This window comes from Mya arenaria, chromosome 5, assembly GCF_026914265.1.
Source record: "Mya arenaria isolate MELC-2E11 chromosome 5, ASM2691426v1".
In the NCBI taxonomy this organism is placed as follows: Eukaryota; Metazoa; Mollusca; class Bivalvia; order Myida; family Myidae; genus Mya; species Mya arenaria.
The window spans coordinates 29,416,354-29,443,509 of NC_069126.1; the positions used below are offsets into that span (position 1 = coordinate 29,416,354).

Here is a 27,156-nt window from a genome sequence, read left to right on the forward strand (position 1 = left end):
ATTTCATCAAGGCAAACATTCTGATAAAGTTTCATGAAGATTGATCCATATATATTGCAAAAATAAAGCCTCTAGTGTCCACAAGTTCTTTAAGATTTGACCTAGTGACCTAGTTTTTGACCCCATGTGCCCCACTTTTACAAGCGGTCCATATTTCATCAAGGGGTACATTATGACCAAGTTTGAACAAAATCCGACCAATCATTTCCATTCCGGACGAAAAAAATCTAAAGTTTGACCTAGTGACACAATTTTTGATCATATGTGACCAAGTTTTAAATATGTCCAAGATTTCATCAAGGAAAACATTTTGATTAAGTTTTATGAATACTTGATCATTTATAATGCCTCTAGTATGTTCCAAAGATTTTTCTAAGATTTGACCTAGTGACCTAGTTTTTGACCCCATGTGACCCACTTTTTTAAGTGGTCCATATTTTATCAAGGGGTACATCATGACCAATTTTAAACATAACTTGACCAATCATTACCATGATATGGTTCCGGACAAAAAAATCTAAGATTTGACCTTGTGACCTAATTTTCGATCAAATGTGACCCAGTTTTATTTACAACCAAGAGTTCATCAAGGAAAACATTCTGATAACGTTTCATGAATAATTGACCATGTATAATGCCTCTAGTATGTTCCAAAGATTTTTCTAAAATTTAACCTAGTGACGTAGTTTTTGACCCCATGTGACCCACTTTTACACGTGGTCGAAATTTGATCCACGGGAACATTCTGACTTAGTTTGAACATTTTCTGATCAATGCCTACCAAGATATGTTACCGGACGGACGGAATGACGGACCGAATGACGGACGGACGGACAACGCCAAAACAATATCCCCCTCCCGAAACCTTCGATTCGGCGGGGGATAAAATATATACTATGGAAACATTTCAGTTTGCCTCTCCAGAAAGAGTACAGTGTCATCTTGCCAACCGTCCCTGCAGTACTATTAGTATTTTGACTAATGACTAAGGATGATTTTGGAATCGTGTGCGTTGAACGCTCTTTGTTCAAATTGTCTATGTCACCAGTTATCGTCTGAAACGGAAAGTTTCGAAGTGGTTTGGGACTTCTATTTGAACATCTTCCTTTTGATAAAAGTTCATGAACATTTGCCTGCAATTTTGACCAAGCCTTTTTTGACGACAATCTAGTTATGGTTATGACTTTTCGCCATGTGTATTCGCCACCATCTCTAAATGTCAGCAGAATATGTGGCAAGTTAAAAAAACACACGAAATAACATTGTTATAAAAGCGTTTGTAGAATATGTTGGCAACGACCGTAGATTTGCATTAATTTTACATGTGTCATCGATGTGCTTAACATTCTTCGGATCATTCCTTACTTTAACAGATCAGGTTGTTTGTTCCTAGTTTAAGCCTTCTATAAGTGACCCCCCCCCCCCCCCAAAAAAAAAAAAACAACAACAAACACAACAACAACAACAACAAAAAACAAAAACAACAACAACTACAACAACTGTGTACAGTACATAACCTCTGTTTATTGATCTTAATCTACTTGCCTTGATCCCTCTTATCCTGCTGTGCAGTTTTGGAAGTTTTATTATAGAAATGGACCCTAAATGGCCCTGAGCCAACAAACGAATACACAGGAAATTGGCCCCTACTGTGACACCAGTGCAATTAGCAGGGGATGCACAGCAGGGGATTACCATGCCAAACATTCCTTAAACTAGGCATTTAAATGAATTGCGAAGTCGCTCCCATCACCACTCCACTATGGTGAAGACACATGATATTATTAAGCTGATAACGTTCGGATCAACCGTTCTTTCTTCTCATTCAATGAGTACAAACGTCTTACTTCTTGTCCCATAAAACAAATATGTGCTGTTTTAACGACAAATGGTAGGAAATAATAACATAATAATTACTATTTAACTAGTAACAAGCTTTAAGAACAAAGAATTATCACGGTTAAAATTTTCATTTGACATAGTTTTGTAGAATTCTACCACGAGGATGACAGAAAAGTATCATCAAAAGTGGCATTGCGGTTTCAAAGGAATTGTGATTTGAAGCAAGGATATATATCTGATCATATTTTATTTCCCAAAACAAGGACAATAAAATAATACATATTTTTATGGATTTAATATTGTACATATTTCCTAAATAACTATACAACATAACGATATATAAGTCGGTATGTGCTGTTTAACTTTTATATCTAAACGTTTCGACAATGCGCCTTTCAATACATAACATGATGTGACATCAACAGCAACAGCAGGCAACTTTTTTACATATATGGAAACCGAATAACAACTGTTTTATGTATGAACGCTAGATGACAACAGTTAAATATATAAACACCAAATGACAACTGTTTACATATAAGAACAACGAAATGGAATCTGTTTACAAATATGAACACCAAATGACAACTGATTAAAGATATGAGCACCATGACAAGTTGCAAACATCGGCACGAAAATATTTATGAGGAAAATACATGAACCTGATCGCTAGTATGTTAAGAGTTTAATAGAATACTCAATATAAATACTCATAAATCGACAGCAGATAAACTGATTAAAAAATAGAACATGGGTATTTGATATGACTGAGTTCGTCATGTTCTGCAAAAATCGTCAATATACATCTTACAACACAATTGAGTGTTGTTTATAAAGCAATTTCCTAAGATTTCCTTCTTCCAAAAAAGGAAATGTGAAGAAATATTTAGCCTTTGCACCTGTTTAATTTCTGATTGTTTATAATTATCCACGATATAAGTGTTATTAGCATAGACTTTTATGAGCCCATTTTAATCTACTGTATTCGTCAGCGCTTTATGGAAAACATGATAGTTTGGTTACGGTTCAAAATCGCATGAACTCATCAAAAAAAGAATTCAATCCGAACACACTAGTTTGCCCCTGCATTCCTCCAAACTAGGTCATGAACGATCTGAAAACTAGACGTGTTATTTGATCGTCATTTACCCGCGGCTACCCCAGTACTTGTAAATTGATTTCACTCCGCAAATGTAAAAACAGATAACAAGAACAAATCATGAAATGGTATTGCTATATTGGTTATGTATCGAGTACTAGAATTGTACCCGGGTACCCTCCAAAACTTCTCCAGCCCGGGAGAACTATTAACATGATTCATATGATGATCAAATAGTTGACAAACCTTTTATTCTTCAAACCTATTGACATTCATGAATGGCACTTAATTGCTGCATTTGCTAAATGCTGAGAGGTCAATGCTCCTCAATATATATATTCATTTCCAAAAAGATTGGAATGCTAGGACAGGTGAAAAGGCTGATTATGTTTTAAATGTATTGCCTGATGGTTATGTTATGGGTGATGCTTTGAGTGTAATGTTGATAAATTTGGTCTAAACATATTTTATTGAGCAAAATTAGTCAACATATCAAGACAAATACATAATTAAATTTCAGGATTGGAACGGTAGAAATAAACTAATAGAGTTCCTTTCCCTGTTATGATAAATTACAATTGGCATAAATTTTCTAAGTTATATGATGAAAACAATATTTCTAGAGACAATAATGAGATGTTTAGATGTTAACCTTCAATCATTAACATATATTATGAACAATATACTTTGTTTAAAAAAGTATAAGTAATAGTAATACTAATGATATTAGTTTTAAAAGTGTAAAAAAAGACTATTTTGATGAAGACTGCATAGACTTGAAATAAATAATTATAAATGACTGAATACTTTTAGACAAATATCATGAATATAGTGCAGGCTATAAATAACTTAACATAAATTGGAAATAATAAGATTTTGTTGTGCTAAGTTGTACTGGAAGATGTTAAAAGGTTCCAGAGTACAAAAAACATGTTTACTTACATCAAATGATTTTGTTGAGTACTTTAAGTCCTGTATATTTTTTCAGCCGGACGAAGATGTGTTGCATTTTATTGAAAGGTATTTAGATAGTGAGTTTAATGTCATGTTCCAAGGATTAAATGTCCCCTTTACTGTTGGTGAAGTTAGAAAGGCTTGTAAAAAACTTAATTATGGTTACGCCAATGCGCCGGATTACTTTAAAAATGAGTTCTTCTAAGTGGGATGTCATAATGAGGTGTTTTGCAATGTATTATGAACAATGTTTAATAAGTTACCTGATTGTGGTTATTTCCCAGACAAAAGGTCAGAAGGGTTTATTGTACCACTACATAAGAAAGGGGCTGTAAATGAACCAAGTAATAATAGTGGTATTGCTTTGTTAAGCTCTGTGGAAAAATTGTTTACAAAAATATTGAATACTAGTCTGAAGATTATCATGTGTATAATGAGGCCCAGGCTGGTTTTAGGCAAATGATGGGCACTATTGATAATATTTTTGTATTACAAAGTACAATCACATGTTTATTTGATAGCAATAAGAAAGTATATGCAGCATTTGTTGACTTTTCCAAAGCATTTGATTATGTTGTTAGAGTTTTACTCTGATAAAAATTGATCAAATTTGGTGGGGAAAGATGTTAGATATTATACAATCTATGTATATGTATGTTAAGTAAAACGTGAAATATAATAATGAATTAAGTAATGATTTTTCATCTTTATTTAGGGTACTTCAAGGAGAATCTTTATCTCCGTTTTTATTTTCAATGCATCTTAATGACATAGAAGATATTTTATGTACTTATAACTATCAAGGTATTGATTTTAATGTGTTTAAAATATTTATATTACTGTATCCTGATAATATAGTTTTGTTATCAGATACAGAGTCATGATTGTATTCGGCCAATAATGTATTTTTCTTCAAAATAGTATTAATTGAATAACAGTAGTTATTCTATTATACAAGAATGAATTGTAAGAGCATTATGTCGTAGCTTCTGTCAAAAATTACAACCAGCATTGTCTGCATTATGTTTGGAAACAAGACAACTGGTAGCTGTTATGCATTGGCAAAATATGCTACGCATGCATGTAAAACAATGTAAACGCGGTCTGAGCATTATTAGAAAAATGCCGTCTGACATAAAAGCTGACAAAATAACATTCCACCGCAGCTCTGATTTAAATGACTTTGAACGTAAGTCCAGATTAGTTTAAGGTCTGTCGTTAACAATAGTCATCTTAAAGTATTTTAATACAACTATTGACAAACAATAGATAACCACAATGATAGTCATTTTTAAGAAAAATATAAATCGGAACAGACCATTAGCAAGCCACAATTTGGGCTGAAATGCGGAATTTCCGGAATGTTTCTAGTTTCAACACTGTTTTATCCAAGTTGACCACTTTATCCATTGGTGTAGGTGGCAGCCAACACACTGTTTGATTCGGAGTTTGGAGTCGGGGTGTCAAATTCGAATTAAGAAGGCATTAGAGGTAATAACGTGATTCTGATTATTTTCTTTTAAACAAGGTCCTAAATTAAGAATACATTACATGTACATTTATTTTAAAACTCATACTTAATACTTAAATAATCGCGTTTGATTGATTGGTGATTTGTCAGATTAATTCAAATATTTTTTCCCGATATGTTTGGAATTCAATATTCAATATCAGGATCTGATACGAATAAAAATGATCTAGAGTTTTGTGTTAATTCAATGTTCAGAAGTTTCAGATTAATCATGATTTTTTTATAGAATTTGAAAAGAAATTCTTCAGGATATGCGTAGTATGTTCTTGAACATTCCCATTTGGCATGTAAGAGCACACTTGAAAATTGGTATATGTAGTAAAAATAAAGTTTCTTTTAAAAATTCACCAGTGCTAGAACATTTCTTAAATCAAATTATTCTATGATGATAACTTTTTGTGAGAGTTATTGTGATGTTAGATATAAATAGTGCTCATATAGTATCTTTCATAATGTATAGGGATTTTATTCGGAGGACATTAATACTACCAAGACCAGGGAATATATTTTGTGAACTTATGAACTGTTGACATAATTCTGTATTCAATGAATCAAAATTATTTCATTTCTTATTTAAATTAACATTTGTAAAATCTCACTGAGTACATTTTGTTGATGTTTTCTCTTTCTTTGCTTCGCTTGGTGGACGTAACATAATTGGGGGCTCGTCCGTGGTTGAATTTTGTTTTGCAGATTCAATATTGATTTTTTTTTCATATTACTGTTATACAATTCATCACCTTAGTGCAAGAACTAAATATCTGCTTCTATTTATATATGCAGTTATTGAGTTACTGCAATAAGGTGCAAATTACTTATATTAATTTCTTGGTTCAAACTAGCAACAAAAAGCCATGTCATTCAATTTAGATAATTCTGTAGCTGCCCCTTCCCATTGGATAGTTTATTTGGCTAGGAGGACTGATTTTCTCAATCTTGCCAAGCATAAGTATGTGTCTGAAACTAAATCTGCTATGCGTGAACAAACGTTAAGATTGCTTTGGTTCGTCTTTTAGTGCGTGTACTCTGTGTCATTGTTGAATCACAGTCTGTATCGCAGTTTCAAATCACAAAACCGAAACTCGTTTTTGATACACTCGTCCACATTTATTCCACACCATCAAACAGTCAAGCAGTCAATCTAATTCAACATAACAGAACGAAATGGAACACAATGTAACGCAATTGTACGTAAAGGAACAGTAATATGAAACCACCTAAACACAGTAATCAAGACACATACATCATATACACAATTGCAATCAACATAACGCAATAAATATAACAAATAGAGGTTCGCAAAATCTTTTAATGACATTCAAAAATACTTAAAAAATGCTCTGAAGTTATCTAGCCATGGACAAATGCATAAGCTAACCTTTTATTATTCAATGTTTATTAATTTCATTTATAGCAAGCAAACTTATAATGAAATATAACCTTCTAAACATTGGAACGTTTTCCAATTAATTTATTTTTATTTCAAACAGAAACTTATCATCATTCATGTCGTTTCACTCGCACATCACTTACTGAAAATATATACTTTCGTCCAAAGCTCTCCAAGCTGCCAGCCGATCAAATTCCAATACAGGATCATGGAAACCTTGCTTTATCTATATTTGTATACGTATCTTGCATATCCCGGCTAAATTATCAAAACAATGGGTCCGATCAATTTCTATTATTAATCTTACAATGAATCATTCTCGCTAGCGTCCCGGACACAAATCTTATCAATCTACTAAAAATATTTCTAGCTTCAGTTTGAATTAAATTAAGGGAACTTTAACTACATTATGCAAGTGAGTGAAATGGAGACAGATGCAAGAGAAACAAATGTAAATGCAAATGCAGTAAGAAAAAGAACGTGGTGAGAAAAAAGAGATGCAAATACAGTTTGACAATGAACGTAAAGGGAGGCAGTTTCAGTTACAATTGAAGGAGTTAGAAATCAAGGGAGAGCAAATCGAATTACTTTGATTTAAAAAAACACACTCATAAGGCTTGTTTAACCTGGAGTAAAAATACAAAATATTTCGTTCAATTTAAAAAGGATGAAGCACAATCTGAAATGGCCTAAAGAGCACCGGACCTTGCTGTTGCAGAGTGTTCTAATTGGTAAAGTTCGTAATTTATAAGGAGCGTTGGGTCATACAAAGCTCTAATTATGACACAGTTAAAGATCTGAATCTTAACAGTAATGAGTTGGTCCATGGTGCTCATAGCTTGCCATTTAGAACTTTTAGAAAAGACATTGTCCAGGCCCAAGTGAAACATCACAGATATGGTTAACCATCTTGGAAGAATACTGATGCGTCAGCTTGGTGTTCCAACGAGTGGGAAGTTGCAAAGTGCTTTTGTCCAACTGACGCTACAGTGATTCGAAATCTGCTGAAAAAACAGATTTGAATGGGATTCTTAGTATCATACAAAACTGTGATCAGTTCGAAATGTATTTTGACGATATAAAAAAGGTTGAGGAGGTAAGAGCTAATAACTATTGTCTGAGATTTTAGTGCTTTTAAAGTTGTTCATTTTTATATTGCAAGGAAATAAACCATAAAAAATATACAGAAAACGATATTGAAGACGCGTTTTTACAATGAACGAAAGCTAAATAGATCATTCATGTCCTAGTTTAACTGAAATGAAAAACATATACAGACAAATGCAATAACGTTATCAGCAATGTAATTTCAGTCATTGAATTTAAATATTAGTTATCAGTCCGCATTACCGTTTCAATTTATATCAGGCTTATATGGAGTCATAAGGCATCGACATTTATCATGAATATCAAATTATCTCATTTGTTTACCAAGGGAAACAGGGTTTATGGAACTGCGTTTTTACTCTGGAGGTTTTATTAAACTTGAGTGGAATTTAGCAAAATGAATTTCCATTTACATTAAGAATCAATAAGTTGTATTATAAATGTTGTTGTTGTTGTTGTTGTTGTTGTTGTTGTTTTGCACTGAAGAATGCTTTTGTAAATGTTGCAGGTCCGCCGGTTCTGTCGAAGTCTATGCCACTCCCCTAATATGCAAGTTTCATGTCAGGAAATGTCGGAAATTTTCAAAGCCTTAACAAACTTGTTAACAGATGGAAAGTGTCTTGGTAGCAAACCGGAAGCAATTTCTACAGTTACGGAGTTGAAAAAGGTTAGTTTTTTCTAAGTTCATGTATTTTGTCTATCTCAATAATTTACTTCATTGTCAAACGCTGATTTGAAATGAAACACACATGAATTTTATAAAATTTCAGTTAGAGACAAACAAATTGACTGTCACTTCCGAAGAAGTTGGAAAACTTCTTGTATTAGAAAAAGGTGCCATGGAAGATTGTAAAAAGGCATTAAATGAAGAAAGGGATGACGACAGTGTTACTATGAAAGACATCGTTTCGCGTTTGGACCATGTAACACAACTTTTTTCAGTTCTTGGTCGACAACGTCCTAGTAAACGGCCAGTCAAATCTGACGATGGCCACTTGCCAAAGAGAGTAAAGCGTGACAGAGCGTCATATAGTTCAAATGTTGAAGGTAAGAGCACAGATGTTTCGGTTTTTGTCGGTTCTGCTTCAAAGTAGTACGTGTCTTTAATTATGTAATGCATTTCAGGCATGTTAAAAGACTTACGCGTCTTCTACGATAAATACTACAGTACTTTACCATTGGGTCCAATGTTTGAAGAAAAGGTATCTAAACTTGAGGAAGCTTCGAACAGGCTGGTGAAAGAATCGTATGCTGTAGATGCTTCTGAATTTCTTGAACAAGTTGAAAGGCAAAATATTCAAGACTGTTTGTCAAATCCACTAGAAAGCATACACTTACTTTGTATCTTTCATGATGAAAAGACACTTGTTGACTCGAGATGTAAGACATACTGCCAAATATTGAACATGTTGCTTGGGAGGGCAAAAAAGATGTTCAAGATAAAGCAGCAAGACGTCACCGATGGATCAGAAACTATTGATTTACCAACTTGCTTTAAACAGGATGCGGACATGTGTCAGGAGCACAAATCAATTCTTTTAAGATTGGGAGAAGTTGCCTATACAGCGTTGAAATCTACAAGCAATCAAGTATTAGATGAAGCAACCGTAAGCGCAACATTTAGAGGAGAAGAAGAAGTGAGCTTTATACTGACTGCAGGTCTATTGTCCAAGGACGAGCAAAGGGGGAAACTTGCAAGACAGGTTTGCCGTTACAGTTTTTTGCACTCAACATATCAAGAATTGTTGTGCTGTTTGTATCTGGTATGTAAAGACAACGGTGATGATCTCTTGAGCAGGCTTTTAGACCATCTTGAGACAACAGGACAAAAAGATGTTTTAACAGAAATGTTTCTGTTCTTCTGTGGCATGAGCGGCAAACTAGCGAGCAGAGCACACGATAAACTTTCACAAATGAAATATGACCAAATGAAGAAGTGCGACCGCATTAGGTTTTTAGATGTGCGGAAATCAAGAGACTTAACCCTGAAGGGATACGAGGAATCGAAAATAAATGGAGTCGAAAATAACATTGAAATGCGCCAGTTGGTAATTGACAAACACTTGGATTTTCATTATCCAGCTTTACAGAGGAACACGACTGGGGTACATTCGCTTGCTTGCATTTGGCACAAGGAAATTTCAATTGAAGTCAAAAACATGGATCTCTTTATCAAGAACTCTTCGAAGTCGTTATTGTATGTCTTTATCAATGGTGAGCATGGCAAAACTATTCAATTCACGTCACAAAATCTAAATATATGTCTGAACCTGCATACGTTGGAACTGCGGTATATACAGTTGACGGATAAATTAGATCTTTCCGCATGTGACACACTCAGATCTCTAACAATAACCAGAGTAAAGCTCTCAGAGGTGTGTATACATGCACCAACGTTACACTATTGCTTTCTACGTACTGTAGATGAAAGGGATGCTTTATTCCACTTGTCATTTTCGAACGATCTACGATTTTCAGTGAAATTAAAAGAGCTTACTCTGATGAACGTCAGTGTAGTAGGAGTGTTAGATATAAGCGAGTGTAAACACCTGACAGGCATATGTTTGTGGAATGTTGACATGGACAAGTTGATTTTAGAAACTCTCTCGGTTAAGACATGTTTTCTTGGTGAACACATTGGAAAGAACAAAAGCATTGGAAAGAACAAAAGCTTTTGGCCAATCATCCTCAATGCACTGACAGGTTCGGAAAAGTTAGAGGAACTCTACGCTAGTGGACCAGAATGCAGTTCGTTAGAATTGTTTGATGCACTTAAGACAATAAAGAATGTTCGTGACATACAACTTATGCACGTGAATTGCAATGACGCTGATATGCAACTGCCAAAAAGCTTGCAAAACATTTCCCTTGATGAAGTTATCCTATCATTTCCTGCTTTCACTAAACTTGTCGAAAGTGTTAGAGCATGTTCGCTAAGTGTGCGTTGTAGTTTTCACGACTGTGAAATAAGTAAAACAGTCCCTTCGACTATTGAAAATTTCATTAAAGAAACGTGCATACGGCCTAAGTACGAATTAGAACAAACGGTGTTTCCTTCGAGAAATAAGCCTTTCCGAATACCGACAAGCATTCGTGCCCCAGGTCCAAAAGTGAATGTGAACATGAATAACGTTGTTTTTCGTACTTGCAAGTAATAATCAACTGATAGTCAAAAGCAAAAACAATGCTTTATTATGTTTCGTACCACTAAAGACATATATAAGCTATATAAAGAAAATCTAAAAACGCCGTGAAGCCTTTTCGAAATATGTTTGAGTTAGGCTCAATATTTGCTTGCTTAAGAAATAATTGTTTGTTTTCATGCTTTTCTTTTAAAGCTTCACTCTCACAGATATACCATTTTTACAACTTTATTTATTTTTTATCTTGGAAAGAGCAAATTTATGCATAAATTTCTGCAAACCAATGATTTAAGATTGCTGACAAAAAATCAGATTTCATATTTTCGTTCGAAAATTAATGTTTTGTGGCTTAAACCGTTTAAGAAAAATGCATAAAACATCATTTTTTGATCTTAAATATAAAAATCTGCTATCTACGTTTTGTCAGCAGTCTTATATAAATGGTGTCCGTGCATTTTCGCAAAAAAAATGCTCGTTCAAAGATAAAAAAATTAAAGAGTTGTACAAACGGTAAATCTGTGAGAGTGAGGCTTTTAACGAAGAAATTGTGGGACTCAAATAAAATGAACTTTTAATAATGTACCAAGAATCTTGTTGTTACTATATGGGTATGTTTGATAGTTTCTGGATGGTTTGCGATATTGTACAGCTTTAAACTTTAAAATGATCGCCACTATTTCGTGTACGCAATGTTTGGGGTCACCAATTTTACGTTGAGCCGTACCAAAATGGCTTAGTCAGCTTATTAGTTCAATTATGAATGAAATGCAGTTTTTCGATGGACATACATGTGACAATCAAACAAAGTGAATTTAATATCAAATATCATAACGTGTTTACTCGATCAATAATAAATCCGGTTGGATAATGCATGTTCTTAAACGTTGATGATAGTGTTTACTAACGATCTCTGTCATTGAGAATAAGGTTATAAACTAAAGTTGTCATCACCGATAACAGTACGGAACATATCACTCTCTAGTGTTTGTTCCGCTTTGAGCTTAAATAACATATCACACATTGTCTTGAATATGTTATTGGGCAATATATGTAGCGTAATTTAAGAGCTAGATGTTAAACTACTCAAACTCGTCATATAATGCATTTTCTCATATAAAAAAATCCTTACATATTGCTGGGCGAAATGCTACGCGTTACTTGAGGTCTAAAGAGTGCAAACTGGAACACACCAAGGACAAGAACGATGCGAGCTAATTAATATGAAATAAAACAAAAGGCTCATATACCTTCTGAAATCTTAACATATGGATGATGTACTTGAATTAAGAAAAGTAACAAAATGAGCAGTACGCACCAATCTGTAGACTAAACAAATCAATAAAGTTCATAAAACTTTGAGCATGTTGATAGAGAAAGGTTAATAAATGTAGCAACTAAACTCCTACAACATATAAATCCAAAGGACGTCAGGAACGACAATTTAGAAAAACAACAACTGATATTGCTTCGATGACATGCTCCAAGTAGTTCCTAAATTCTGACCTATTCAATTTATTTCGATACACCTACTGGTAAGCAGTAACAGTGCTGTACCAGTTGACCTTCCACATATATCCGATGTACAATGATGTGCATTTGGGATTCCTGGTGACATATTATGTTGATATCATTTGAAAGAGTTGGTGTTTAGAGAAAACAATGTAGCACTTATAAAAAATAAAATATTACAATAATATTTGGCCATATTAAAGTTGAAATTAAGAAAGAATACTTGAACAACTTTATTTATAATGTATTGTGGGTCATGCATGTTATAATATATAGTGAAGGACAAGCATTACTCCTTCGAATGATACCAACATTAAATGGGGCCGCCCGACATCCGAATTTAAATATTTGCCACATAAATCAATCCAAATGGCAGTGTTGCCAACTGGATCAATCCAAATGGCAGTGTTGCCAACTGAATCAAATCAAATGGCAGTGTTGGCAACTGTATCAATCCAAATGGCAGTGATGGCAACTAAATCAATCCAAATGGCAGTGTTGGCAACTAAATCAATCCAAATGGCAGTGTTGGCAACTAAATCAATCCAAATGGCAGTGTTGCCAACTAAATCAATCAAAATGGCAGTGTTGCCAACTGAATCAAATCAAATGGCAGTGTTGCCAACTAAATCAATCCAAATGGCAATGTTGGCAACTAAATCAATCCAAATGGCAGTGTTGGCAACTAAGTCAATCCAAATGGCAGTGTTGGCAACTAAGTCAATCCAAATGGCAATGTTGGCAACTAAGTCAATCCAAATGGCAATGTTGGCAACTAAGTCAATCCAAATGGCAGTGTTGCCAACTTATCAATCCAAATGGCAGTGTTGGCAACTAAATCAATCCAAATGGCAGTGTTGCCAACTTATCAATCCAATGGCAGTGTTGGCAACTAAGTCAATCCAAATGGCAGTGTTGGCAACTAAATCAGTCCAAATGGCAGTGTTGGCAACTAAATCAAATCAAATGGCAGTGTTTGCAACTAAGTCAATCCAAATGGCAGTGTTGGCAACTAAGTCAATCCAAATGGCAGTGTTGGCAACTAAGTCAATCCAAATGGCAGTGTTGGCAACTAAGTCAATCCAAATGGCAGTGTTGGCAACTAAGTCAATCCAAATGGCAGTGTTGGCAACTAAATCAATCCAAATGGCAGTGTTGCCAACTTATCAATCCAAATGGCAGTGTTGGCAACTAAGTCAATCCAAATGGCAGTGTTGGCAACTAAATCAGTCCAAATGGCAGTGTTGGCAACTAAATCAAATCAAATGGCAGTGTTTGCAACTAAGTCAATCCAAATGGCAGTGTTGGCAACTAAGTCAATCCAAATGGCAGTGTTGGCAACTGTATCAATCCAAATTGCAGTGTTGGCAACTAAATCAAATCAAATGGCAGTGTTGGCAACTAAATCAAATCAAATGGCAGTGTTGGCAACTAAGTCAATCCAAATGGCAGTGTTGGCAACTAAGTCAATCCAAATGGCAGTGTTGGCAACTAAATCAGTCCAAATGGCAGTGTTGGCAACTTAATCAATCCAAATGGCAGTGTTGCCAACTCAATCAATCAAAATGGCAGTGTTGCTAACAGAATCACTCCAAATGGCATTGTTGCAAACTCAATCAATCAAAATGGCAGTGTTGCCAACATAATCAATGCAAATGGCAGTGTTGCCAACTAAATCAATCCAAATGGCAATGTTGCCAACTTAATCAATGCAAATGGCAGTGTTGCCAACTAAATCAATCCAAATGGCAGTGTTGCTAACTGAATCAATCCAAATGGCAGTGTTGCTAACTAAATCAATCCAAATGGCAGTGTTGCCAACTTTATCAATCAAAATGGCAATGCTGGCAACTAGATCAATCCAAATGGCAGTGTTGCCAACTAAATCAATCCAAATGGCAGTGTTGCCAACTAAATCAATCCAAATGGCAATGTTGCCAACTAAATCGATCCAAATGGCAGTGTTGCCAACTGAATCGATCCGTATGACAGTGTTGCCAACTAAATCAATGCAAATGGCAAAGTTGCCAATTATATCATCAATCCAAATGGCAGTGTTGCCAACTTATCAATCCAAATGGCAGTGTTGCCAACTAAATCAATCCAAATGGCAGTGTTGCCAACTTTATCAATCCAACTGACAGTGTTGCCAACTGAATCAATCCTAATGGCAGTGTTGCAAACTTAATCAATCCAAGTGGCAGTGTTGCTAAGTAAATCAATCCAAATAGCAATGTTACCAACGAAATCAACCCAAATGGCAATGTTGCCAACTAAATCAATGCAAATGGCAGTGTTGCCAACGAAATCAACCCAAATGGCAATGTTGCCAACTAAATCAATGCAAATGGCAGTGTTGCCAACTAAATCAATGCAAATGGCAGTGTTGCCAACTAAATCAATGCAAATGGCAGTGTTGCCAACTAAATCAATGCAAATGGCAGTGTTGCCAAGTAGAACCTTAATGGCTTGCTAAAACGACAAGATTACTTGTACATCGGATACAATTAAAAGCACATATTGACGGATGGCGTTTTCGACTGATATTTCGAATATTGATATGTCATTCATAAACAAGAAATTGACATTCGGTGTTAGAAAGCGCATTTGGATTTGAAAGTTATCACATTGAGTGTCAACTTGTGAAATTGCTTAAATACAGGATAGTTGTTGTTCATAATCCAAGCATAAACTGTGCGAACTTTCCGTCGTAGCTTCTATAAACAATAGTTTAGTGCCGTTCATTATCTTCAAATACAAGACAGCTTCTAAAAACAATACCTTAGTGCCGTTTATTATCTTCGGATACAAGACAACTGCTATCTAAAATTCATTGGAAAGATATACAGAACATGCATGCAAAATAATGCAAATAAGAAGAAAAATGTAAACATGGTCTGTTGGAGCATTGTTAGAAGCCTGATACCTGACATAATAGTTCACAATATATTATTGCGAAGAAGCATTTATCTAAATAAGTTGGAAAAATGGTCCAAATTCAATCTTTCCAAAAATAAAATAACCTGCATTTTGTTCGGCTGCAACATAAATGGTAGTTGTAATTCATTATACAACAAGGAATTGTTAGAGTATTCCGTCTTAGGTGCCGTAAATAAATACATTGGTTCGGGCGCAAATTATATTTTTTGAAAACAACACTATTTGCATTTTGTTCTTCGGATACAAGGCACATGGAAGCTGTTATTCTTTAGTAAACTATGCAAAACATGCATACAGAGCAGTTATGTAAAGGTTGTCTGTCGGAGCATTATTAGAAGATAGCCGCCTAACAAAACAGTTCACATTGTATCATTCCGCCGCACCTTTTATTAAAAAATCTTGGAACAAAGGTCAACCTAAATATTTTCAAAACAATTGTCTGCCTTTTGTTCGGATACAACATACCTGATAGTTGTTATTTATTATACAAACATAAATTGTGAGAGTTTTCTGTCGTAGCTCCCATTAACAATGCCGTGATGCCGTTCCAAATTCAATGTTTTCTCAAAAATACTATTTGCATTATCATCGGATACAAGACACTTGGAAGCTGTTATTCATTGGAAAGATGTACTGGACATGTATGCAAAACAATGTAAAGACGAGCAATGTAAACACGGTCTGTCGGAGAATTTTTAGAAGCCTGCTGCCTGACATAATAGTTAACGAAATATCATTCCGTCGCAGCTTTCTTTAAAATAACTTGGAACAACGGTCCAAATTTTGTTATTTATTATACAAGATTTAAATGTGAGAGTTTTCCAACGTAGCTTTCATCGACAATACCTTGGAGTCGGTCAAAATTATATGTTTTCAAAACAGTTCTATCAGCATCACGTTCGGATACACGACATCTGGTAGCTGTTATTCATAGGCAAAATATGCTAAACATGCATGCAAAACAATGATATTTTCAAGTAAAATGCAAACGCGGTCTTTCGGAACATTGTAGGAAGACTGCCACCGGACATTAGTTAACGAAATAGCATTCAGTCTCAGCTTTCATCAAAATAATTTTGAACTTCAGTCCAAATCATTTCACGATATGTCGTAAATATTCGTCATGTAGAATGGTGCACTTTTTGTCATCAGAATCATTTCACTTTTCCCTAGTAATCGTACGGCAAATACGAGTTTGAATGTAAAATGCAGCTAAACAATAGTTCGTTTGGAACGATAATTGTGTACATTTTTGTATTCCTACGAATGTTTACATGTAGAATGATGAAGCATTTTTTTGAATGTCATCATAAACATGATTCTCTTTCCCAAAACACTTTTTCTTTATCTTAGTGCGACATGTACGGATTTCATTGCAAAATGCGGTTAGCCCACATTTCGTTTTAAACGATCGTTTGAAGAATTGTGTTTTTCACAAGGATAAATACAGAATACAGAATGAGGCTAACAAATAGTTTGTTCGTGGCGATAGTTTGTATAATTTTGTATTGTAGGAATGTATGCATGTACAATGTAATGACCTTAATTTTCATAAGAAACATGGCACATTTTACCAAACGTTTCGGCACTTTTTTCTGGTCATATTCCGGCATGGACGAATTGTAATGCAATATGCGGCGAACCAATAGTTCGTTCTGAACGATAAATTGTATAATTTTGAATTTATAAGGATGTTTACATGTAGAATGTTTTACAATTTTTAATTTGCCATAACAAACATGTCACATGTCACATTGAATTAAACGTTACGGCACTATTCCCCTTTCATGTTGTGGCATGCACGAATTTCAATGCAAAATGCGGCTATCGAAAAGTTCGTTCGGAGCGATAATTTTTACAATTTGGTAATCATGTTTACATGTAAATTGTTGCGACTTTTTTATTTTAAGAATAAACAGTGCACTTTTTACCAACGTTAAAGCACTATTTTTGTCATATTGCGGCATGCACGTATTAAATTTAATTTTAATGCAAAATTGTTCAATTCAAAATACACCTAACCAATAGTACGTTCGAAACAATATGTTGAACAATTTTGCGTTCATAAGGATGTAACTTGTCATCAGAACTATGGCTTTTGTACCAAACGTTACGGCACTATTTTCTCGTCATAATGCAGCCGGCACAAATTTCAATGCAAATTGCGGCTAACCAATAGTTCGTTTGAACGATTGTTTGTAAATTGTTGAATCCATAAGGATCTAAACAAGTTTAATGTCACAGGGTGAGAAAAATGTGCAGCCAGACCGGGGCTCGAACCCGCGACCCCTCGCTATCACCGACTGAGCTACCGGACCACTTACACACCTCCTAACCACAAGTGTAGGTATCGGTACCGTGAGATACTTCCCCGCACTGGAAATTCGTCCTCGAATAATTATTTCACATAATTAACACTAGGAGCGCGTTATGCTGCCAAACAGTGCTGCCACGGCTCCACGTTGGGCGCCAAATGTCACAGGGTGAGAAAAATTTGCAACCAGACCGGGGCTCGAACCCGGGACCGCTAGCTATCAGGGCGAGTGCTCTACCGACTGAGCTATGTCACGGTATCGTTACCTAATCAGGTATTGAGAAGGTGTGTAAGCGGTCCGGTAGCTCAGTCGGTAGAGCACTCGAGCCCCGGTCAGGCTGCACATTTTTCTCACCCTGTGGCATTAATGTTAGACCTTACAAAACCTTACGGGAATATTTCCTTGTCATAATTCGGCATGCAAGAATTTCAATGCTAAATGTGGGCAACCAATAATCGCTTGGAACGATGAATTGTACAATTTTGAATACATAAGGCTGTCTATATTGTAACATGCTATACTTTTGTTATAATTGTCATAAAAAATAATTATGACGCTTTTTTACAAAAATTCATAGTATTATTTCTCCCACCTCAGATAAGTAGATCCAACAATTTAACCATGCTAGAAATTCTTATATTGCCCACGGGCGAAGATATAATACCCGTATGGAACTCCTTTTTAATGGTCCCTTGTTGAAGAATGTCGTCTGTAGCATCATGGAAATCATGTCTTGTGGCAATATTTAGAACGCTAATTAAATATTTCTCGCTTCAAATGTCACCATAAAACAGTTTTCACGCACCTTTTAAGAAATAATGCTTCACTCTCCTTAGAACTATTTAAAGACCGATTTAACTATTAACATAATCTGAATCACTGCGCGCATATCCATGACAACCACGAGCTATCGCATATCCATACGCAATTATTTTCACTTAGCACAAAAGAGTTCCAGCAAAAATTACATTTTTACTTAATTTTGTTTAACTGAGGTGGGAGAAAAAGCATCTACCATAGCCGCTCGTGTAAGATAGGTTCATCCCGACCCTCGCGCAGGGTGTTTTGCGGAAACTCGGTAAACCTCGTTTCCGCAAAACACCCTACGCTCGGGTCGGAATGAACCTATCTTACACTCTCGGCCATGGAAGATACTTATAATCTTGGCCATATTGCGGCTGGCACAAATTTCAATTCAAAATGAGGCTAACCAATAGTTCGCTCGAAATGAGAATCTGTACTATTTTATTCATAATTATGGATTTGTACAAGAAGAATTATGTTTCTTTATTTAATGACGTTACGTTGTCGACTCATTAAGGGGAAGGGGAGGGGGCGTGTGCGATTTTGTCACTCCCACGAAATGCCCTTGAAATCCTGTTGGTTTAAAGAGACGTACCTATAGTCATCCTTAACACCACTGACGATATAAAACATGATGGTGACAATATTAGAGGCGGATCCAGGATTTGACGTTTAAAGGTGCGTAAGCTAGGGGTGAATGCATTTCACTTGCACCCCTTATAGGGCGTGCTATTACTGTTTAATTTGACATTAAAATAGTGTTTTACACAATAATTGTAGCCAGTGTTTTAAATGATCTAAGAAACAGGAAAATCAGCGAGAAAATCAACTTTGCCAGAAGGAACAAACATACCAGGAGATCAACCGCAGCTAAGAAATCTTGAAAAAAAAATTTTTTTTCAAAATACTCCAAATCATTTGAGCAATCATTTGAAACTAGAGAAGGTTATTTGCAGCCGGTCTAAAGGTACAGAAAGAACATCCGCCTTTTCAAAACGGCTGAATGGATCACTTCTAAAGGATACCGCTTTCTTCACATACATTAGGTAAACATTGCGTCAAGCAAGTATTGGAACACACACATCGACAGAACTGTCAAAAGGAGCAATAGCTTTCTCAAGAGTAACGGTCGAGTCCGAAGAAAGGATGCGACATCCGATGCATACCTCGCAATGGTACAGTCCAACTTCGAGTATTGAGCTTTGGCACTGTGCAATACATTTCCACGCTTGAGACGTTACAAAGTAGAGTTGCGCGGTACACTTTCAATCATTATAGAAACGCCAGCAGCCTCAACGAGTTGGACTGGGAATCATGTGAGTACAATCACATCAAGACCGAGCTCATCATGTTGTTCCATATTCTACACGATTTGGTATGCATCAACACATCAACCTACTTGGAACCTGTACCTTCGCGTACAGTATCTCAACACTCGTCAAAACCTCGACTAGGCTTGTTCACGCGTACCGTCCGCCACTGGAATTAAAATCAACTATTCAGCCAAACTATGTAAGGGACCGGTGATGGTATAACTGTATCGGTTGGATGAACGCCGGGCTGCTAAGCGCTTCGATTATGTTTTCACATGGACAACGTTCAATAATTAGAGTGCGGTATTTTATGCTACAAGGTTGGTAGGTGACCCGATATTTATATATGGAAAATTAGGTAGAGTTCCATTGTATGTCCATAGATTGACATCACTTATCCGCTTTTGGTTGAAAAAAAAACAATGACGTATGAAAGAAAATTTATCAAACTTACTCGATGTTAACTGATATACAAAACAACGCAACGGAAATAAACTGGGCAATTAAAGTAAAAACATTGTTAGAATATATGGGATTCGCTGAAGTTTGGCGTTCAACAATACAAACTATTTTATACACACCTTTAAGATGAGGGCTAGAGATTGTTTCATGAAAAAATGAATGAAGAATTACGAGAATCATCAAGGGCGTCAGCATACATACTATTTACAATTTTTAATTATCAGTCATATTTAAAACACCATACAAAACAATAAATTCAAAAAAGCTTTAACACGACTAAGAGTAGCTTCACATAGATTAGAAATTTTATAGAAATGGGAAGATGGCACAAGCCCCAAATAAAACCAAGAAATGAACGAAAATGCCAACTTTGTAATACACTTGAAGATGAATTACATTTTCTCTTAGAATGTCCATTATACCATGAATTAAGTAAGACTTTTATACATTAAGCGATATTATTGGCGCAATCCAAATATTCCTAAATCCATAGAACTGATTTCGAGCGAAAATAAAACTTCTATTAGAAAACTATGTTGTTTTGTCTATATGAGCTTTGAAATGCGTTTGAAATGCGTCAGTATAGATAGTAGACGCTTTTCTCCACAAACTTTATTTTTCAGTATTATAATCAAATGTGTTATAACTTTACTTTGTTTATACATTATGGTTGATTTTGAATGTTGTTCTATCGGAAATGTTTATATACTGTACATGTTCATATTATATGTAACTCATGGGCTGTAAATTAATAAAATCTTCTTCTTCTATGGGATATACGGGGCAAAGGAAACCATATCGGGTGAGAGCGATATACCATATCGGGTCACCTACTAACATCGTAACGTATACATCACGTCGACAACCTGTTTACATGTCGTCGGTATCGGAAAAAGACGTCATTTTTATACGATATTAATTTGGTTACTCAATATGAAAAAAGGCTTGGAAATCTCATAACAGACTCCAAATGTAAAGCTGATTTGCTGATGGACAGTTCCAGTCAGTATTTTGTAAAATATCAGAAACTGAGAACGAAAATAAACTAAAATATCAGAAAAATTGTATACAATCTATTCCTATTTACCTGTGAGCCTAACTGCAGTGTTCTGTAAAACTTTAGAACATATCATCTGTGGACATTTACTGAAGCACTGTAAGAAACATTCTATTCTGACTGATAGAAATCATGGATTTAGATCTGTGTTTGTTTTCAATAGAAACTCAACTATTGATAACTTATAAATAACTATGGATGGTCTACTATGTACAATCTTATGATAAAAAGTGCCAAGTACATATAGCTATACTTGACTTTTCGAAAGCTTTCGATACTGTCCCACACGACAAACTACTACAAAAATTAGAAAATTATGGTATCAGAGGAAACCGACTAGTTTGGCTCTCGTCTTTCTTAAAAAAACAGAATCATGAATGTTATTGTTGAGGGTGAAAAGTCGGATAGTGTAAAAGTAAACTCCGGCGTGCCTCAAGGAACAGTACTCGGTCCTCTGATGTTTTTATGCCATATAAACAATCTACCAGATACAGTGAAATCTACAGCTCGTTTTTTTTTGCCCTCGGTTGCCTACTATATAGGGCCATCCGCAACACCAAAGGCCACCTCGTATTGCAAAACGATTTGAAACAACTTGAAAATTGGGCTTAAGTATGGGGAATGATATTTAATGCAAGAAGTGCTTCATCTAAGTGTAAGACAGATTTTTTTCTATGATCTGGACAACACCATACTACAAAGTTAATACAAATCCATACCTTGGTTTGACATTGTCAGTAGACCTTACATCAGTAACATTTGTAAAAAGAGGCTAACTTTACTTTCTGACGAGAAATTTACGAAACTCTGCGCAAGATTGTAGGAAACTAGCAGTATATTTCACTCGCATGCCGTTCTACACACTTGAATATGGATCTGTTATATGGAACCCTTACTACGTCAAGGACATTACTTCTATTGAAAAGATTCAGCGTCATGCTGCTAGATTTTTCATGAATGATTACACTTCGAGAGAAGATGGCTGTGTCCCAGACATGCTACAGAGACTCGATCTCGACCCGCTTCAGACCAGGAGTCATCAGGCAAGGCTTGTATTCATGTTCAAAATTATCAGGGGTATGGTTCTGGCAATAGACAAATCCAGCTACTTAACACCTATTCAAAAACTTAAGTGACAGTATTCAAAAAAATATAGTAAAAAGGTTTGCAACCAACCATTCGGACTGTTATCAAATCAAACCAGCTAAAACAGAACAATAAAAACATTCATTTTTTTATTAAGGCACTCGATCGTAGTGCAGGACTGAAACTATTTAGAGGAGAGTGTCGGGAAATCAAATACAGTGGAGAGCTTCAAGGCAGCTCTCACAAGTCGTGACTGACCGACCAAGACTCACCACCGACGCCTTATGCCAGAATTGGTCCTGCGTCGTATACATAAAGATACAGTCAGAGAACTATTTCTTATGAACTTCTTCTTTACACTTACTACGCTTGGCGATTTAATCATATCTAGTGCTTATTTCTTATCTGTTTCTTTTCCTTTTACTTGCCACAAGCAGAAACGTTATGTTCGATGTTGACAGAGTTTTCTACAATGTTTATGAAACTTTATGAAAATTTTCAAACGAAGAATATGGTTATAGTAAGGGAAACAACTCAGGGCAAAAGAAGTTCGGCAGTTTTTCTTTGGGTTTAAAAACTGACTCGCGCATGCGCTCTTGGATTCAATTAGCGATTAACAGGTTGTTGATATTTTTAAAATTATTGATTACAGGTAAATGCCGTCCTTTCGTACTTCACAAAATTCTTCTAATAGTTTTCCAATTCTAATTGTTTCTTCTTTAAATTTGTGCATGCTGACGTTGCCGCAAGTGTAGTTTCTGATCATTGTACATGCATGTCCGCGTACTATTTCGGATTGACTTTTATTTTTCTATTTTATAAAGCGGATCCTTATAGTGGACCCTTTTAAAGAGGTTAACAGCTGTGTTATTGCTTAATTGTTCTGTTGGATTTCGTCTTAAATTAATGTAGTGAACGTTGCCACATTCCTGTTTATTAAAAAATGGCAAAATAAAATTAACATTTATTCCAAAATAACAGCACTTTTAAACATTCCTTCAAAAACAGAACAGCTTTTGTCTGGAACAATATCAGTGACTTCAGATACTCTTTAAGACTTGAATGACTATATTTAGTTTTCTCTCCCCGCTTGTATGAAAGAACAGGGATGCAAATTGACACAGGGGAGCTGAATTATCAAAATACAGAGGCACATATGCCTAGTCCAAATAATTGTACGTAGACGGATTTTTTTTAGATTTTTGATCTGGCAAATCCTTCACGTACAAATTGTTTAGTATCAAAAGTGGGTAGTTGTTCCGATCAGGATTCCGGGTTAAAGCATATAGCGTCTATAAAATATCATAAAAACAAGAAATATTACCAGATAATGTTATTTTATATTAGTTCCGTACGCACACAAAAAATATCCAACTTATAATTATGAGTTTGACGGCTTTTCTTCATTTCATTCTGTCAAAACATAACGATATATACATGAAGGGCACCTGCAAGGCTTCAGGGCACAGTTTTAAATCGCTCGGAACATTTCGGACATGGCCGAGTTGTTACGAGTGTATAACAAGGTCTATCTCGAAGCTTTGTCGGAGGAGGCCGAGTTATTACGATTGTATCGAGTTGTTCCCCTTCGCATAATTGTTATTTGTGTCAGTCAACTTTCTTTTATTGGAAAGGTAAACAACTTGTTTTAATGCATTTCACTTACATGGTAAAATATGAATTTAACTCTTTATGTTCAATTTCAACCATAAAATACTTCACTTAAAACAATTTCAATATTTTTAAAACACCCCCGTTTTTTGCACATTCCCGTTTAGACGTTATGGATTGGAAGAATCCCGTATAACACATCTATTATTTTAGACTACACATATGCCCAGCTACTAATCCAATTTCAACAATCATATTTAAAACAATTGCGTTTCAGCGTCCGGAATTGTCTTTGTAAAACTAAGATAATATAAACTTATAAATTAGTTAAATTTTAAATATTGTACTATTGATATCAATGTTCTGTTGTGTTTTTTTCTTCAGAAGACGTGACTGAACGGCAAACATGGCGGATGAAGAAGGTATAGTATTTTTAATATAGTTGTTTTTATAATGCGTGAGACTGTTTTTGAACTCTTAAAATTTGAAATGTTTAAATGCAACTTGCTCTCTAATAATGCTCAAAACTTGGTTGCTCCCAGTGCCCCCATCCAAGGGGCTGACCTGGACTCACCAATGGGCCTTACTTGGCCCCTGGGAACCCAGAGTTAAAAATTTCAGGGATTTTTGCATTCAACCATTCTCACTCCTGATATGCATGTATCTGTGTTTTATTGCCAGTGCTCCAGCTAGGCCTAAATTGTAGGGTTGTGCACCCCGCTGCCCTTTTCAGGCACCCTGCAGCCTTTTTACTTCAGTTCACTCATTAAAGCTCATTAAATGTGCATCAAAAGTGCCCACTCTGACATAGTACCTTGCCCTCTTCAAATCTTAGCTTGAGCACTGATTGTTCTTACACATCATTCTTGTCACTTTTTATATGTGACAACTCCTTTTCCTGATATATTTAAACCACTGTTTTAGCTGTACACTCATGTTAAAATCGACAAGAGGGCAACCAGGCTATATGAGAGTAAAAAGTTCAGATATAATAACCTAAAATTGTTTTTATTATCTCTCTTATGGTGAAAACTTGCATATAAATGTCAAACAGGGTTGGCATATTATCTCAAAGTGATTTTATCTCCTTCTTTAACAGTGGGAAATACATAAAATTGCTTCCCTTCCATAAATGCCATTTAATTTTATATAGCCTCTGTGTTAAATGTATTGCTTTAATGAAACAAGATTTTCATCATTTCACTTTATACTCATTTCAAACATAATATTTAACTCATGTGAACATAGAAAAATGTTTTCTGAAAAACCCTGAATGTCTTTCAGAGTGTTTCACATGAGAATTTTACTACCAGTACTTATTTTGCAGTTATTTCAATGACAAGATTGTGCTGTATGGACAATTTTGAAAGGTTTAAAATACTGTAAATGTTGTATTAGATGTGCATGCCCTTATAGATGCGCTGTGGTCTTATCTTGGGTCTTATTTCTGATTCTGTGTCGAGGACAATGAATATGTTTACCTTAAATTTAAAAAAAACCCAAAACAAATCTGATGAAAAGCATTCCTACAACCACCAATTTGGGGTACCTTCTGAGCCTCAGAGGTCATGCATATAAGGAAAACCCATATCCTGTTATACACAATGATAGTCGAGATAAATTGCCGAAGTTAGTGTCTTGACTTATAGAACCCATGTATTCTCTATTTCAATGGACCATTTTATCCATTTACACAGCATGAAATGTTTACCGTAAATGACTGGGTATAAGACGATAGGGGGTATTAGACGCAGGGAAAAAAATATGTGAAAAATCAGAGAAAAAAACTTTTAATCTATGTTTTTGGTTAAAAGACGCATAGAAAAAATGTCAAAATCGTCCGGCATTTTCAGCCACCATGTTTGTTGACAGTGACAAAAAATTTTTTTTTCGTGAAAATGGCGATGGTTATCTTTAAAACCATACTGTCGAGAATGAAAAGTTATGTTAAGCAAAAAATATTTTGACAGTGCCCAACTTTGCTTTTTTATATGTAAGTTTGATTATTGTTTAATTCAATTTATTATTCAAAATAATATTGAATACCGTAATTCACAAGAGTTCGGACACCATAAATTAATTATTTTTTTCGCTCTCCGAATACATACATTTTTACATTTTATTTACATGTTTGTTTAACCTGCCTTATTTCTTCATGTTTGCTTTTTACCACTTATTAATTTATCCGTAGTAATCAATGGTCATAAACTTATTTATTACGCCTATAAGTGTAAATCCTTCATGAAGTTAATTAAAACACCATTTTATACATGCACTGAACTGAATAAACACATTCTATCGGCTTCAGATCAAAGAGTCACACTGTGTGACGTCAGATAACTTACAGTTATGCCCACGAGGATCTCGTGGAGAGCATGGACATTGCTATGCAGGATTAATGTATAACTGTACGATTATTGCTTCATATAGTCTATAAGTGTGGTACAAGTTTGAAAGCTTATTGGCAGATCGTTTTACAAACATGCCATGTCGATGTTTTCTTAATCCCTTGATTGCCCTTGTTGTTTGTTTAATCCTCAAATAAATATATCACACTTCCTTTTCAACAGGCAATAAATCGTTTAGGATGGGTAGTAACTAATTAAATTGTCACAGTGGTGTATACGGTTAGGTAATCTAGCCAGGCAGTGTAAAGATAAAAATCAATATTCTTCGTCTGTGAAACTTGGTAACTATGAAAGTTATGATTGATGTCCTTTGGGTGTCCGAAAATTAGGTACGCAAAATAAATTATTTTGGGAAATAATTATGTGTGTCCAAATATAAAATATTTTTGTTGAAATTATAAACGTCTTACGATATACCGTATCCCGATCTTCAACTGCCGTTTTAACCCGTATATACTCGATCAATATGACGCGAGTAACATCCCTTTCTACATAAATCTAAACAAACTCTCGGCTTGAAATTGACATCAGAAAAAAAGTTCAAAAAATTGTTACTGGGTATTATACGCAGGCATTTTTTTGCAT

At 35.2% G+C, this 27,156-nt stretch overlaps 2 protein-coding genes across 2 annotated transcripts in view; both read left to right on the plus strand.

Moving 5' to 3' along the window:
• The first annotated feature begins 7,817 nt into the window (after window positions 1-7,817).
• Window positions 7,818-22,602, plus strand: LOC128235605 (uncharacterized). The gene is made up of 5 exons (XM_052950412.1): window positions 7,818-7,912; window positions 8,432-8,590; window positions 8,694-8,970; window positions 9,049-10,841; window positions 22,372-22,602. Exons 1-5 carry the CDS (start codon window positions 7,880-7,882, stop codon window positions 22,600-22,602), a joined length of 2,493 nt encoding a protein of 830 aa, XP_052806372.1. The 5' UTR covers window positions 7,818-7,879.
• Window positions 22,603-23,150: 548 nt separating this feature from the next.
• Window positions 23,151-27,156, plus strand: part of LOC128234829 (uncharacterized) — a 36,668-nt gene continuing 32,662 nt past the window's right edge. The window contains exons 1-2 of the mRNA XM_052949359.1: window positions 23,151-23,172; window positions 24,548-24,585. Of these exons, the coding sequence (XP_052805319.1) occupies window positions 24,570-24,585 (16 nt within the window). The 5' untranslated portion in view covers window positions 23,151-23,172; window positions 24,548-24,569. The remainder of the gene's footprint in view (window positions 23,173-24,547; window positions 24,586-27,156) is intronic.

Bases quoted from the DNA above. Each gene is read 5' to 3' on its own strand.
- LOC128235605 (XM_052950412.1), top strand. From the start codon at position 7,880: ATGTATTTTGACGATATAAAAAAGGTTGAGGAG. The intron at 7,913-8,431 runs GTAAGAGCTAAT...TAAATGTTGCAG, and splicing joins ATATAAAAAAGGTTGAGGAG to GTCCGCCGGTTCTGTCGAAG. The intron at 8,591-8,693 runs GTTAGTTTTTTC...ATAAAATTTCAG, and splicing joins CAGTTACGGAGTTGAAAAAG to TTAGAGACAAACAAATTGAC.